We start from the raw sequence: 16057 nt of genomic DNA on the forward strand, positions 1-16057 counted from the left end.
TAGCATTTTTCTGAATACAAAGAAAGGCCATTTGAACAACTATGCTTTTCATGTTCACTACAAAATCAGGAAAATTTCCGCATTCAAAGTTTGAGAGAGAATTCACTATGATCACTAGTGTTCCAGAGAAGACAGCCAGCACTGTAAATGACAAACAATTCTCACATAATATTATACACAAATATAAATGGGGCAATATGATTAAAATACAGTAGCAAACTCTCAGCAAATATGCATATAACCTGCACATAACAGCAGTAGTTCCACTGACCAACAGAAAGTTAGAATAGCTGTACACTTACTTCAAATTGATCCAGAGCAGAGGTAGGCGCATTCAAAAATGCCAAGAAAGAATTCTGTGAGTCTTGGTGCTTTACACCTAAAAAACAGCAGCAGGTTTTTAAGCTACAGAAAAATGACCTTTTCATGGAGGACCTTTGCCTTGCTGAATCAGGGTTTGAGTATCCACCTGAACCACCTACATTTTTTGAAATGAGTTGTCACATTTGGTCTGTTTTCCAGAGTAAAAGATTTTTTTAATAGACATACAGCCACTAAACAAGGAGCGTATGTTTAACTAACCTTTTCCAAGCTAGGATGTGTGAGCAGTGAATTCAACATGAAAACATACTGTATGTATGTGTCTATTATGCAGAAGGCACAGGTTTCTAATGTGCTTATGTCCATTTGCAACATGCACGGCATGACATACAGGCATACACACTAACGCAGCAGGTGTCATCCCTGCTCTAGTCACACGCTGGATAGCCTTCCGTGACAAGACAGCTTCAGCAAACAGTGAGGTTCCACAAAAACGTACGGAACAGGCTGTTTGAGGAACACACTGCATTTCCAAATAATACGAGTTCCTTGACTCATGCTCTATGCCTGTCTGCCACCTCTCACTTTTGAATGTCCAGGAGTAACACAATCCTGGGTAAAGCTTCAAATGTCTCTGTCATGCTACACCTTTTACAAGGTTTTCAGCCAGTAAGCAGAGCAGGAACGCTGCATCCTCTGGAGCCACAGAGGCTGCCACATCTTGACTGTTATTTTAACTTGCTTCAACTCTTTTTTTTTTTTCTTTCTTCTTTTCTTTGGGAAATAATTCAAGTTGCTGTGTGGGTGTTTATAAATCACAGATGTGTACAAACTCTAGCTTCCTGAACACTATAAATACATTTTATATCTATATATACACTTATTATGACCAGAGCCTGCAGGACCGTGTGCATCTCAAAAAATGATGCTATCAAAGGCCACTTATTTCTTTTAAAAAATGTCAGTGTCTTGCTCTAACTGCTCTAAATATAACCCACAGTGAACAAAGAAGTTACAAAGAACCCTTTCCTCTTCAAAATATAAATACACTGAAACCCCAATAAAAGAGTAAAAACAATTCTCAAATTACCTGCTATTTTATAGAATAATTTTCAGTAATCTTTTTCCCCACCCTCCTCAGTTTCTGGAACACATTTATAAAGAGCAAAGGATTCAAGTGCTAATCTAAGTAATCCCTTCCTAGATATCAGTTTCCACACACAGGAAGTTACTCTACCACTGTACATTGACTACATTTGAATCCTCTATACAGTTCATGATTCAAACTTCAATATATTTCTACTTCAATATATTTCTTCTTATAAGAGAAAACCAAGTCCAAAGATAATAAGGATTTTGGATTAAGGTGTATTTCTATCAAAATATTTGAATAGTTGCAGTAGAATCTTATTAATTTACTTCTGGCAAAAGGCATAATAACTAACTTTTCCTTGAACAGTACATTCGTCCTTTTTTTTTTTTTTTTTTTTTTAAGAAAAGAGTAAACGTTTATGTCTATTTTCACAAAAACAATAAGATTTTAAACACTGGAAAAAATACAGGGTAAAATAGTAATTATAAATTCTTAACAGATTGTTTGACGCAAAGGAAGATTTCAGAAGCCAAGTAACTACACATAATATTTAAGACAGTTCAAGGATCTATAAGTGAAAGCTAAACATGACAAAGCATTATTGTCTCCAGGGAGATGCTATCAAGAGTTCCCCTCCAAGCACTTGGAAAAAGCATAATCCTGGTATCAGTGCCAAGCATCAAGATGAACAAGTATCAATTCCCTAAGTCTTATTTGCTAATCAGCAACAATCATTTTTTAATGTTCTGTATAGGTTTGCATTATTTTTACCAGTCAACCGGCACTTGGAGGCCTATATATAGGAGATGAATGTTAACTACAATACATTATTGATTGACATGCGTCAGGTTGCAAAGGCTGAGCAATATTTGACATCCCTATGCAGCAATTGTTGTCAGGATTTTGAAACTCTGGAGTTCAAACAGTTCCCTACAGAAATTAGGTAATTCCATTTGGTCTGAAAAATCACTTCTTCCCATGGGACTCAGAAGATACAAATATCAGAGCTACTACGGGAACTGCAAAGAATCAGCCATTAATCATCTCTCAATGAAAATTTTTTTCATTTCAGAATTACCAAAAAGTCTCTTCTCCCAGCAACAATGCGAAGGACTGTTAGACAGATGCACTAGAAATCCCAGAACATGTTCTTAATACCACAGCAAAGCAAACATGACCACACTGCTCACTACGTGGTTACAAAGCCAATCAACAAAGTCATCCCAGAAACACATGAATGCTATGAATGCCCCTGCAGTTGTTTACTCTCTGCGTAGACAGGGCCAAAACATTCATAGATGAAGAACACTATGATCAGTATTGAAGTCTAAATACCTTCACCCATCATAAAGGGGAAAAAAATTATAAATATATCTATACTTCTAACAGTTTTTTGGCAGTAAATCACCATACACATGCCAAATAAAAATGCAGTTCCAACTCCAGTAATACCTTACTGGTCAAGTATACAACAAAACTGAAGCGTACTACAAGTATGTATTAGAAGTGCAAACGCAACTGCTGTGGGTACATCTTAACATGCAATTGTTGTGCTCAACATCTTGTATGCCAAAGTCTGTTGGTATCATATTTTAGTTGCAAGGTGACACTTAATTGATAAGATGTACCCACCAATGTGAAACATGTTATTTACTTGGATATCAGTTGCCATACCCTTTTCTGATCTAAGCTCTTCTGTCTCCTTTTTCAGCCTTTCAATATCTGTCAACAGTTCCATGTTCTTCTTCTCCGATTCTTGCAATTTACTTGAAAAGAATACAAGCAAAAAATCTACGTAAATACTGAGAACCCTTGATACAAGTCACTTTTTTTTGTCCATGTTTGCATGCTATTTAAAAATCAATGCCCAGCAAACTTCATGATGTCATCAAATGCCAGAATGAATTCAGAAATCTACTGGGACCCGTTTAGTACGGTATCTTAAAAAAAAAAACAGAACAAGCAATTAATTGCCCCTATTTACCCATTAAATAGGCTCGTGTTTCTAATTTGTAAGTAATTGTGTGAGCTTGTATCCTGTGAATGAGAAAAAAGACCACATGTATTTTTATGCTTAAAAATTGGGTGATTTTTTATTTGTTAATTCACGGTGCCTGTGATACTAATAGATTACGTTGAACTATTTTTCTTCTCAGTGAGTTGTTTCGGTGCTTTCCAATTCACAGCTGATAGGTAACACTACTACGCATTTCTACCACTCTTCTCATCCTGGCCTATCAAAGCAAACACTGGTTCTCCTGTTCTTAGAGGCTCTACAATTCTGCCTATCGACATGTTACCTGGCCTGAAAAACACCCAAGTCAGGCAGACAAGGTATTCCCACTTTATAGATAAGGTACTTGAATCTCAGCTCTGTCCAACTGCTTTCCTAAAGCTGCAGAACAAGTCAGTGCTCTGAGCTAGACTGAAGCTGGAGACCTAAAAATGGGATGTCTTCCTACCAATCCCCTGCTTCAGGCATTCACCCAACTCAGAATAAATTTTGTAATTTGGGGGGTGGGGTGGGAGGACTGGGGGAGAGGTCTGAGGAAGGAATAAAAGAATTCATAATCTTCCATAAGCGCATGTTATTGCTGTGCAAATCAGTATGCAATAATTGATTTTCATCAGCTAACCCAATGCATTCAATAGAATGGAAAAGAGTATGTTCTAAGATAAAACCCAAAATCTGCTTGCATTTGAACTTGTTATCACAACTAGGAGAGGTTATATTACTAAAGAGAAAGTGTCTCCTTTGAAAGTCTTCAAGATTTCAAATTTTCCCAGTTAAGTGTTCAGCTGCTTACACAATGAAGAGAGATATGGTCTTTTTTCATATTAAGATACAAGAATACAAGGTATATAAGGATATACCTTATATATAAGGTATATAAGATATAAGGATATAAGAAACTGGCATATCATTCATTATCAAATTTTGACAGACAAGATGATAGTTAAAATCATGATTTGATGACACTCCCTGGGAGGTATCAAAGTAAATTTCCATCAGAAAATTCAGTCTTACCACTCTGTAGAGATACAGGAAGCTTTGACTTTATTCAACTCATCTTGAATAGCCTGTTTGGCTCGGATTTCAGCATCAAGAGCAGACTGTAGTTCCAACCTTGCAGACATATCTAGTTTTGCAAAGCGGCGCATCTTCCAGGGCATGTCCTAGTAAAGAATAAAAAAGGGAGAAGAAAGAGTAAGAGAAAAGAAGGCAGGAAATGCGGAACGTAACTAACTTCAACAATTACGTTTCTCAGTCTATTATGTTCTTAACATAAGAATTCATTAATTCCAAAGTAATCTAAAATTTAAAAATTAAAAGAGTATTGTTATTAGTGTTATTATTTTTAAACTCAAGTACTAAACAGGCAAGATGAATGTCTTATGCTGTCATGATCTCAAAAGCACAGAGATTTTGTGAATTCAAGTTTTGATGTGCCTTAATTCAAATGACAGCTATGAAGGACATTGACATTTCAGAAGTGAAAGATTCTAAGGCTTTCATGACCGAAAGTGTAAATTTCCTTCAACAAATTCATGTATGAGTATAAAGTAGTTACTTGAACAATATAATAGATAAAGTCACATTATAAAGATATTGGTGTTTAATTAATTGATAAACAATAAATTTGCTACTCAGTTATTCAGAAGGGAAGCTCTAGGAAAGTCTAACTTTTGACTAACACAGGCTCTACAGACAGGTTATTACTGCAGCTGAAACTATCAAATTAGTGTTTTTTCAAACAAAAAAAAAAATCTGACATATGGAAGTAGAGTCTTACTGTAGCTCTTGCACCCAAACTGGAGTTCCTCAGGGCCTCTAGTTCTTCTGTCATTTTAGAGGCTAAGGCTTGAAGATAACCTCGAGCATCTTTTTCATCACTTACCCTAAACAATTACATTAGAAGAAAAAGGTGTTTTAACCAAAGAATCTAAAGAAAAAAACAAAAGTCCCTTCAACAAAATAGCAACCAGAAACAGAAAAAAGCAGAATACAAAACAAAAATCATAAAACATAAGGAAACAAAAAAAACCCACAATACAGAAAACCACACAGAACTAAGCTTTTGCTGCTTTGCAGAGTTCCATTAAACTATATGCATCACTAAGACAAGGAATAAAGATTGAAGAACTACATATTTAAGTAAGTAATATATGTCTCAGTATAAATGTCAGCTACCTGAAATTAAGACTGTGGGAAAGAAACATTTCAGGATTCAACCTATTTTTAGGGAGTAAATTAAGATAAAATTTATAACCAATAATTAGCAATTCAACCATCCATATAACATTGCAACTAGTGGTTGACTTTACTGTATCAATTGGCTATGAGAACTAGTAGTTAGAATCAAACAGTGATGTTATTTCAGAAATGCTAATTAAATAGGGAGAGTCTAATTCTAATGTTATTAAACAGCATAAACCAGAAAAGGTGCTCTCATTCCCTGAGATTTCTTTCTATTGAGACATGTTTTCTGGGTGTAAACTCATCAAGGAGGAGACGTGTCTGTTCTTCAGATTCTTTGATCATCAGTTACGAAGAAAAAAAACTTTCTGTGATTAATCACAGCAGAAGGTTCTTTTTTCACTTTGCCTCAGGTATTAACATAGAAAAGAAAGTTGCTAAAAAATTACCTCACTGAAACTAAGTAGCTTATGAAAAACCTAAAACAAACAAACAGAAAAAAAAAAAAGAAAAAGAAAAACCCCCACCATTTCCTTTCACCTTACATGCCTGGCTCTGAACCTACTCATCTTGCCCACAGAAGAACAAACTCAGTTCTGCAAAACCAGGGCATACCCAAATCTCTGAGCTGGTCTCAGAGACCAGCAGTCTAATACCACAGCTTGATCACAGTTAGATCTATCAACACTAACCACAGAAATGTTTAGGATGTGCTCTAAGTAACAATCCTCAAATAGTTTTAAATAACTTTTAGGAAAGTGGGAAAATATTTTTTCTACTTCATGGAAATTAACTTATCCTTGCTTCCTGATTGTTCCTTAATAACTGTAATCCTGAGTATGTTGGACTGGAGATGAGAGTTCTCCAGATGGTTGAATTTGTCTCTTAGTGACCTCTCTGCAGAAAGGGATCCCCCCTCCGTGACTACAAAGCAAGGCAAGTTTCTCTGGTTGATACTATGGGGTTCATACACACAGTGAATATGGAAAAGGTGCTACTTGCAAGCTTACCATTAATGAATAAAAATAATATAATGTTTCAACAAAGATTTATAGATAGTCACCAGGAGGCAAGAAAGACAGAGAGCACATACTTTGAACTGCCACGGGCAAGGGAGGAACAGAAGAGCTTTCACATAGCAGCCTTAGGGCAAGATCACAATGCAAAAGCTATGTGCTAAACATCTACAGGTTGCATTGACTTCTGGGTGTGCAGTTTAAGATTTATATAAAGAAGATTGCTTTAATACAGAGGAAGCTAATGCAAAAACAGTGACAGTTTGCCACAAAATTCCCACCCAGCATGAAAAAGTAAGCACTTAGTCATGCTTTGGGCTTTATCTTCTTTGTCTCCTGGCCAGAATTTAGTTCAAGAGGTGGGAGGAGCCTAGGAAAAAAAGAAAAACAAAACGCATGTCCTGACTCTATTAAAAGCCAGTGAGAGTTTTGATATTAATGAGTCAGTATTTTTCCCAATGTATACCAGAACTCAATGGAAGCAGCATGCCACCTTTTTTTACCCCATAAGATTCTGGATGAAACACATTTTGATGACCAGATACAGATAATCTTGGCCTATACAAACCACTTAGGGTAGAAGAGTGGGCAAAAGATGTGAGAAATAGCGTAAGATGTTCTTGGGGGAGGTAGGGGGTGGGGTGGGGGGCATAATGAAATGCATAGCAAAAAGAAAAGTGTGTAATTAGGAATAAAAAGAGTACGAGGTTCTTAAGGTGAGAAAGTAAGTTTTCCTAATGTAGATGGGAAAAGAAATTTAGAAATCGGTGTTTGATCTTCTCTATTTTTAATGACATGTAAACTCTTTGCACAAAAAAAGGGACAATGTCAGATTAAAAATAAAATTGAATTGGTGCCTTAATTTTTAAGTTCTCTAATTAAAGATGAAAAACTTTAAATGTCCAATTTCTTTGTCAATATTTATCATGCCATATAGATCCTTACTCATGGAAGGTGGGAAACACTTCAGTTATCTGGTTTATGATGCACAGAACCTTCAGGCTCTAAATTCTGAAAAGCTGCACATGCAATAACCTCAGAGAGATGTTCCACAGAACATGCAGAAATCTAGAAAATGAAAATATACCTATAAAGTCAATTTTTGCAAAAATCTATACTGAGTAAGATAGTAAATACAAGCAGTACAATTTAGAGCTGCGATACGGTTTTGTTGTCCACTAGATGGCAACATTCTCTCGATAATGAGATTGATTAAACGTGAACCCAAGAGTTCTTGCCTTTTTTTGATTTGTTACTGTTTTGCTGGTTTTTTTTTGCTTGGCTGGCTTTTTATTTAGAAGATAAAGCAAGAATGGTAAAGTTAATCTTATTAATGTTTTCCTCCTTGCCCCCCCTTCTTGCAGAGAGCCCTAACAAGCACAGCAGAAGACCTAAGGAAGAAAAGTTCTTTAGGTTCCACCAGAGTAATTTCTTTCTTTACTAAAAATCTAGATTAGATGAACTGGTTCTGTTTTCATATAGAACGTAAGCGCCCTTGCAAGCTTAGTTCGTTAACTATAAAGAACCTAGAACAGTGATAGAGTACAAATTGCTCTAAAATTTAATTTCACGTTTTAGTTGGAACCAAGATCATGACAACCTTCAAATAACCATTGACCAATATCTAGTATGTTATTTGTCAGGCTGCTAGGAACCTCAGACTCTCTGGGTCTCTCCATCTGGGATACTTTACAATACAAAATAGACCCAGAGGACTGGAGATTTTTTGCTGCACAGGAGTGATCTTGAAGCCCTGGGATCTTACGCCAAGCTGCATCTTACCTGTTTTAAAAACCCCAAGGAAGTCTGTGGGCCATGACTCCCATTTCTCCTGTACTTTCTCAATGCTTTTAAATTTCTGTCTTCATATCAATATGCTCAAAGCCTCCAATGTAATTATTTTCTTTTCCCCTGCTGTCTCCAACAAAACTTGTTTTTTAAAACTACTTCTCTAAAAATTTTCAACATTTCACTCTGCTCCCAAACCCTGACATTTCCCCCTCCCCTCCAGAATTTCTATTTTATAGATAATTAACCTCTGATTATTCTTACCTCAAACAATGCATCTCAGAATTTTTCGTATTTTTAGTTTCTTTACAGTTGAATTTGCCCAGGATTTTTGCTAAACCTTTTCCACAATTTGTGTGTGCTTTCTTCTGAGAGCAACCAGATTTCAAAGAAAAAAAACAACTTTGGGGCTTTTTTATATTTCATTTAATGCAGAAGTGTTTGGGTTTGGTTTTTTTGGGGGTTAGGGTTTTTGGTTTTTTTTTTTCCTTTGTTTGTTTGTTTGTTTGGCTGTTTTTTCTAATGAAATCAATAATTAAGATAAAATCAATCATAATACAGTTGATTGGGAAGATATCTAGTCAACAAGGAGAATATTAACTGAATCTTTAGTAAAAACAACAGTCACAGCTTCCGGCCAGCTGAACCTAAGCCTAACATCCACTCCATAGGTAAATCAGGTAGGATTCAGCTCATCCATATAAACATACGCAACAATACAGAATTCTTCATTTGAACTAGTTGTCTACACTTCCTTTTCAATCAGTGGGGAGAAAGAGAGACTTCTACAGTACCAGTCATGGGATTTATTTTAGTTATCTACCTTAGGACTTCTAAAACTATGTTACATGAATCCCTCCCAGAGAGACTAATAAGTTAAGATGCTTGCCAAGTACTCTGGGAATCACCACCAAGATTTCCATCGACCTTCTTTCTGCAGCAGAACAGAAATACTGTACCATGGCTATTTAAAAAATTCCTTTTTAAAGTGAATTAACCTCCTATGCAATGAATCTCCCACAGGAAAATTTATAGCTGACTATAAAAGCCTCAATATTTCTTGTCAAGGAATGATGAGTGATTTGGCAAATATAAACTTGTCAATATAATAGCTCCATTCCGGCTGAATGATCTGTGAGGGTCTATTGCTACCACATTAGAATTTGCAATGAAAGTTTGATTCAAGTGTTTATATTAAGATTTTGACTATATTTATGGTTTCTTGGGATAGTAATAGCAAAAATAAGAAGGCTTTTGTACATTTGCCCTAAACAAGATGCAAGAGAGCACAGTAAGAAAGAAGGGAAAGGCTAAAGGGAACATGATAGGCCATTAAAATTACTCACAAGTTATAAAATCTGAAAGAAATAATGATTTAGAAGGGCCCAAGGAGTCATAAAGAAAGTGACAATCTTAACCACCCAAAACCAGACTTGAATAGTGGGGCAGATTTCCTGAGAGAGATATCTGTTAGATGTCAAAGCACTCAAAGTAAGTAAAGGACTCCTTGGGCTTGTGTTACTTAAAACAAGGCTACAACAAATCCCTTGAACTACCACAGGCAGCTGAGCAAACTGTTTACAAAACTAATTAATTCCATCTTCTGCCTCCTATCCTTCATGAATCATGGTACAAAAAGAAGATGGTAGGCAAAACTCATTTTTAAGAAGTGGAAAGTATGCACCCGAAATACGTATTTTAAAGTAGTATTATGTGAAAAATCTGTTAGTTTTGAAGAGGGAGCTAACAAGCTCTACCCTACTTTGTTCGATCCAAGGCATTCTGTTGTCATACTGAAGAGGTGGACAGGTATGGATTTAAATTGCATGTTCTTCTGAGGAAAACATAGGCTTGTGACCGATTTAGTAAGATTAGTTTTCTTCAAAATTAGGTTGTTTTTTTTTTTTTTCTTTTAAAATGTTTATTATTATTATAGATGTCTAAATACTTCAAATAGCACCCCATGTTCCGCAGCAAAAATTCCCCAGAGAAGGACCTAGTGTCAGTATGCAGTGCTGAATTCTAAGGACAGCAGATGGACATGACCAGATTATCTGGGTAACACATGGAAAACCTAAACATAATAACAAAAAAATGTGACCCAAGATATGGCCTCACATAGCTGAAAAAAAATTAACGTAAGCAGAGAGAAGTATGGAGGGAAAATTGAGATGTGTACAGTGATTAAATACTGGAACCAAGCCAGATTTTTTTAATCTCCTTAATGTTTGCCCACGGTACTTCTGTTTTTTTTTTTTTCTTTTCACATAATTCTTTTATTTTTAGTTCGAAGTTTTTTAAAAGACACTATATTATCATAAGGGATCAGTAAAATGGTATCTTTCATTCAGAAAGTTAGTCATGCATGTTCCTGATCTTTTTTCATTAAGTATCTTTAGAGATAACAAAAAACTCAATCCCAAACCTCTTTCACCCCCCAGTGACATCTCTAATACGTGCAAGATGCTTTATCATATACCTGAGCGCATCAGTAGTACATCTTAAAATATTAAACACTCTCATAAATTGGAGAAGGGACATTCTTAATGGCTTTTGGGACATTTTTACATAGTGTTAAGTAAAACAATCCACAACTAATTCTGACTTGTCTTTTTCCAGAACTGCTAAGTTTTATGAGTGCTTTCACACGTAAATCTGAAAAACAGGGTTACCTTGGTGCATTAAGACAGAGAAGCATTACCTTAAAACAATATGGAATGTGAAATAATAGACTTGTCTCTCTTGTTACCTTTTTTCTGAATAAACATTTCTGATTGGCTAGAAATTATCTGTTCATTTAAACAACTTCTATGTTTTGGGTTTTTTTTTTTTATTTCTGTGACGCAGGCTGTCTACACTTACAGTTATGAGAGACAAGATTTAAAAGGAACACGCACAAAGTGGACCCTTTAGATTTTTTTAACCTCTGCTACAAATACAATGCCTTGAGACACTATGGACTTCATAACACAGATCGGCGTTACATAATTTTATGTAACAAACACTGTTTAAAACACTTCCAGAAACCCAGAGGACAGCCCTTCTTTCGTGTTACGTATTCACATGGCTATATTCAAAAACCAAACTTCTCTGTATTTGGACAACAAGATTATACAGACATTACAACAATAACAAACCAGGTTTCATTAAAACAAATGTTTCCCATTTTTGCTTTGACACAACAAATTAGTTTTTTTCACTAAAATGAGATGGGAAAAATGAGGGAAAAAAATAATCAAGTAGTAAACCAAAAAAAGATTAGTATATGATGATGAAATCTTCCCAGAAGTGAATGATCTGTAAAAAAAAAGTCTGGATGCAAACTGTTTTTGTAGATGCTAAACACTGCAATGGACCATAAAAGGGGAGGGGAAAGAAGCAGGCATGGAGACGAAAAATTAGATAAAACACCTAGGTAAAACAATCTTTTTCTCTTAACAGTTTCAACTGGGGTTTTTTTTTTCCTTAATTTTTTAGAACTGAATGGAAGACTTAGAAACATAACATCATTATTTAGCAAAAGTATTATTAGAAACATCACTTGACTGGCTTTGTGGTAGTCTCAAATGCCCTCCTTGTAAAAAAATCACATAAAAGTTGCACTGTATTTGTTTCATTCTGCCACATGCCAAGCAGATGAAGGAAATTAAAGCCGAGACACAAATACTCTCAGCCACTGCTTTTCCCAGGGTTGTTCCCTCTCGGAGGCGTGAGCTCAGCACATGACTCCTTCCAGCATTCTTCCAAAGCCACAAGTCACACCCAATGGCCATGATTCTTCTGCACTTAAAGTATTTGGTGAGACACTTTCGCTCTTAAGGAGGAACACAATTTTCTGGATTTGGATATTATTAAAATCTCAAGCAAAAATACAACAGAATCCCAGACGGGTGTGAGATTGCACCTAAGCAACTTGCAAGTGCCATGGACAAAGGCAAAAACTCAGTAACAGCCCTACCACATACTGAGGGGATTCTGCAATGACATTAGAGCAGAGTATTCACCATTGGATGATCTCAGTAATTTGGGCTTCCCAGTGGGCCACGGACTCCTTTTTATCAGCCAGGTCTCTCATCTCTTCTTCCAGTTGCCGATTATTCATACTCAGCCTCTCAAACATGGTGGTGAGCTGAATGAGAATTTAAACAACTTGTTAAAGTTGCTGTGACTCCACCTCTGTGCAGACTCAAAGCCATGTGTTCCCCTCTCCCACATCGTGCATCTGCTCTAAAAACTGGTACTACCCTTCACAATAAACACCATGTAACAATAAAAGCCAGAGTCTCTTCTCATGTATGACCTTAGTTGTACTGAAAGGCCATTTTTAAGGACTAGAACTACATTTTTACTCTAAGAAATTAATTAGTTTTGTGAGAATTAGTCTCCAAATACCTCTACAACTCTTAGAAGGTTTCTGCTGTGCACTATATAGGTGTGGAATGTTCTACATAGAAAAAACTACATTAAAAGAGCAAAGCAAGGGCATAAAAATTGTTGTAGCTTAGATAAAACTGCCAAACCTCTGTCTTGTTTAGTAACCATGGAGAATGAGAGGCTTAACAGATACAGGCGTGAGTCAGTCCTGAGATTCTCCAGGTGTCTCACATTCCCCTGTTTTTCATTGTACGTACTTGCAGACAGGGAAATTGAAATTAAATGCACATCTGTAAGTACAATATGTTATACCTAGCAATTAACCTCACTCACATTCACATAGCTGTCATTCATACATGCACATTCTGCAAGACAAACGCCACAGCTAAGCTGAATTGGTACTGGGAACTAAATCTTCATTACATTAAATAATTATTCAGAAAGACAAACTGGAATCAGAGATCGGATAGACTTTATAGGAAGGCCTGCTTAGGAGAATGAATCTCATATGAAAGGCTTCTTTTAGTACTGAAATATATTAACAAATCAAAATGATGAAAAAAATATCAGTTTTAAATCTATTCTGCTTTTTACTCCTGAGTACTCCACTCCATATTTATCATTTAAATGGGCTTATGATTTAAATATGCCTATTTATTAAATGTTATTTGACAAGAAAAAACCAAAGCTAACCAAATAAAAAAAAAAAAAGAAACAAAAAAGAGAAACCGAGCAGAAAAACTATCAAAGTGACTAGTCTCTTACTGTTCTTGGACTAAGCCTACTATATAGGCATATATAGTATGTGTCTTACACTGGTATGAAAATATACTTTAATTTGAACACTGCCAGGCAAACATGCTTACTTTGAAGAACACTGTACTTTCATCATATTTTTATAAAATTTAATGCATTACAAAAAGAACAGACAAGTTTAGCAAGACTTGGCCAATCCACAATGAACTTGAATAACCTGTCAAAATGAACAATAAAGAGATAATCTAAATGCGCGAAACAATTATTCCTTGTTCAACACACTTCAGTTAATATGCCTTATCATTTGTATTTTTTTAATATCTCAAAGTAACACTTAATCTCAATGGGTGGAAGGGGCCCTGCTGTTTGACAGTAATTGACATGCAAATATACTCTAAGTAATCACATCATTAAATATGTATTTTTATATTTGGGTCATACAATGAAATAATCTTTTTTTTTTTGGCTTAAGATATTGTCTAAAATTAATCTTACCAAACTGTAAAACCATCTAACTCAATTCCTACACAGAAATACACATACATGCATATATACATATGTGCACACATTCTCAAGTTCAGATACATGCAGATACTCTCTATTCAAATCAAATATTAATCATGACTTTTTTTAAATATTAATTTCTGCTATCAATTAAGAGTTAACAACAACCAATACAGTTCTATACTGTCCAATTTGTACATAGTATACAATAGTTGTAAACTCAGGACTCAATTAATCAGCACTTACCTTATCAAGTTCATTTGAAAGTTTTTTGTTTTCCTCTGTTAGCAGAATCTTTTCTCGTTCGTACTTCTGTTTGAACTCTGTTTCAAATTCCTCTCTTTCACTTTGGCTAAGAAATAAAATGAAGTAGAATTAGAAAGTTTCCTATTCTAAAAATCATCACACTATTCACTTAAATGCATAAAGATCAATGCACACACTAGCTGAAAGGAAAGTACGGCATTGGTAATATCACAGCCTACTAAAAATAAGCAAGTAATGTACTATACTACCATCCTAGGACTATAAGACAGTCTGTTGAATTTTATCATTAGACAATGATCTTTCCTTCAGTACGGAATTAATAGAGCTCCACTGAGCTAACATTTATCAATCCTTTTATACATATTTTATTCTTTAGACAAATCCTCCAAACATTGAACAGCTGTAATTCTGCAGACTGAAGTGTGTGTCAATATTCTAAGACACTCAGGGTAAATTCTCAGCTCACAAAAACATTATTTTAACTTAGACATTTCTATAATTCCAAGTTTCACACAGAATGACAGGCAAAAATGACCACATATGAAACCAGAACATACAGAAGCCTAAACCAGAGCACTTAGGCCTGGGTCTCTTATGAGAAAAGCTTATATGGGCTAGTCTTTGGACAATTTAGAACAGCCAGAGGACACATTCGAACTGTTAATTCAGGTACTGTATACTTACTATCAGCAAAAAGTGGATGGATAACCTATACACTCCTAATATCACCAGATTCTAGGGCAGGTTTGGACCATTCTTTCTGAGAAAGAGTTTCAAAGTAGCAGTTTCCCCCAACCCTTCCCTTCTCCTGTGGATGTCACTCAGTAGAGGAGAATCCCTGGTTGATTTTGCTTAACATCAACTTTGATCTTGCACAATGAATATGAGAACCTGAAAATAAATGAAGCTGCAGGTCCTCTGTTTGCCAAAAAACATGGTAATTGTTTTAGATGTATAATGCCCACCTCACATCCACTCTTTTGAGACTCACTACATTTGCATCTTGTATTCACCATTTCACCAATTATTCAGGTAACTGGCACAAGGTTCATCAGTAGGTTGATGGAACTATACTATAAATGCCACAGATACAGTAAATATCCATTCAGCAAATACCACTGTCCAGCCTTAAAAGGTTTGAAAAAGTGCCCAGTATAAAAGGTTAACTCTGTAAAAATAAAATCCAGGGGAAACATTATCCTGAGCATTGCAATTTTTCTTCTGGATACCTATCATAATTTTACATTGTGCAACGGAGAAATTACATCCTCGCCTCTTTTTCTGAGATGCAGAAATACAACTCCTCTGCCAAACTGAGAGAACACCCTTAAAAGATGAGAAGTGTCAGTGGTTACAGTGAACCCAGTTAAGAGTAATGCTGGTTTGAATTTCCTATTCCTAATTTGAAATTCATTTAGTGCTTCAACCACTCTTTGAAATCTAGTACAGCATGTTAGCCTCATCGTGAAATTCTATGTTGCTAGGCATCCTTTGAAACATAACACTACATCCTAGCAAAGTAACATACTATCGTTACTGTTTAAACGCCAAGTTCGAAATTCACCACCACTCCTTTTCTGTATCAACAGATTCCATGCATATGATGAGCAGTCTAGGGAAAAGGCAGGAAGAGATTAAAGCATTGGCTGTAAGGGGAATTAATAACAGGTCCTGCTTCTGTTTGCAAGGCATAAATTCAAAGCTAATTTCTCAGACAACAGACCAAACTAATTTTTAATT

The 16057-nt window shown here is 35.6% G+C and overlaps 1 protein-coding gene across 1 annotated transcript in view; it reads right to left on the minus strand.

The window, feature by feature from the left end:
* Positions 1-16057, minus strand: part of CDC42BPA (CDC42 binding protein kinase alpha) — a 192187-nt gene that overhangs the window by 43726 nt on the left and 132404 nt on the right. Inside the window, exons 17-22 of the mRNA XM_075147264.1 lie at positions 14297-14402; positions 12421-12545; positions 5209-5314; positions 4443-4591; positions 3089-3180; positions 303-379 (exon numbers count right to left, since the gene is read on the minus strand). Of these exons, the coding sequence (XP_075003365.1) occupies positions 303-379; positions 3089-3180; positions 4443-4591; positions 5209-5314; positions 12421-12545; positions 14297-14402 (655 nt within the window). The remainder of the gene's footprint in view (positions 1-302; positions 380-3088; positions 3181-4442; positions 4592-5208; positions 5315-12420; positions 12546-14296; positions 14403-16057) is intronic.

This window comes from Calonectris borealis, chromosome 3 (assembly GCF_964195595.1).
Source record: "Calonectris borealis chromosome 3, bCalBor7.hap1.2, whole genome shotgun sequence".
Taxonomy (NCBI): domain Eukaryota; kingdom Metazoa; phylum Chordata; class Aves; order Procellariiformes; family Procellariidae; genus Calonectris; species Calonectris borealis.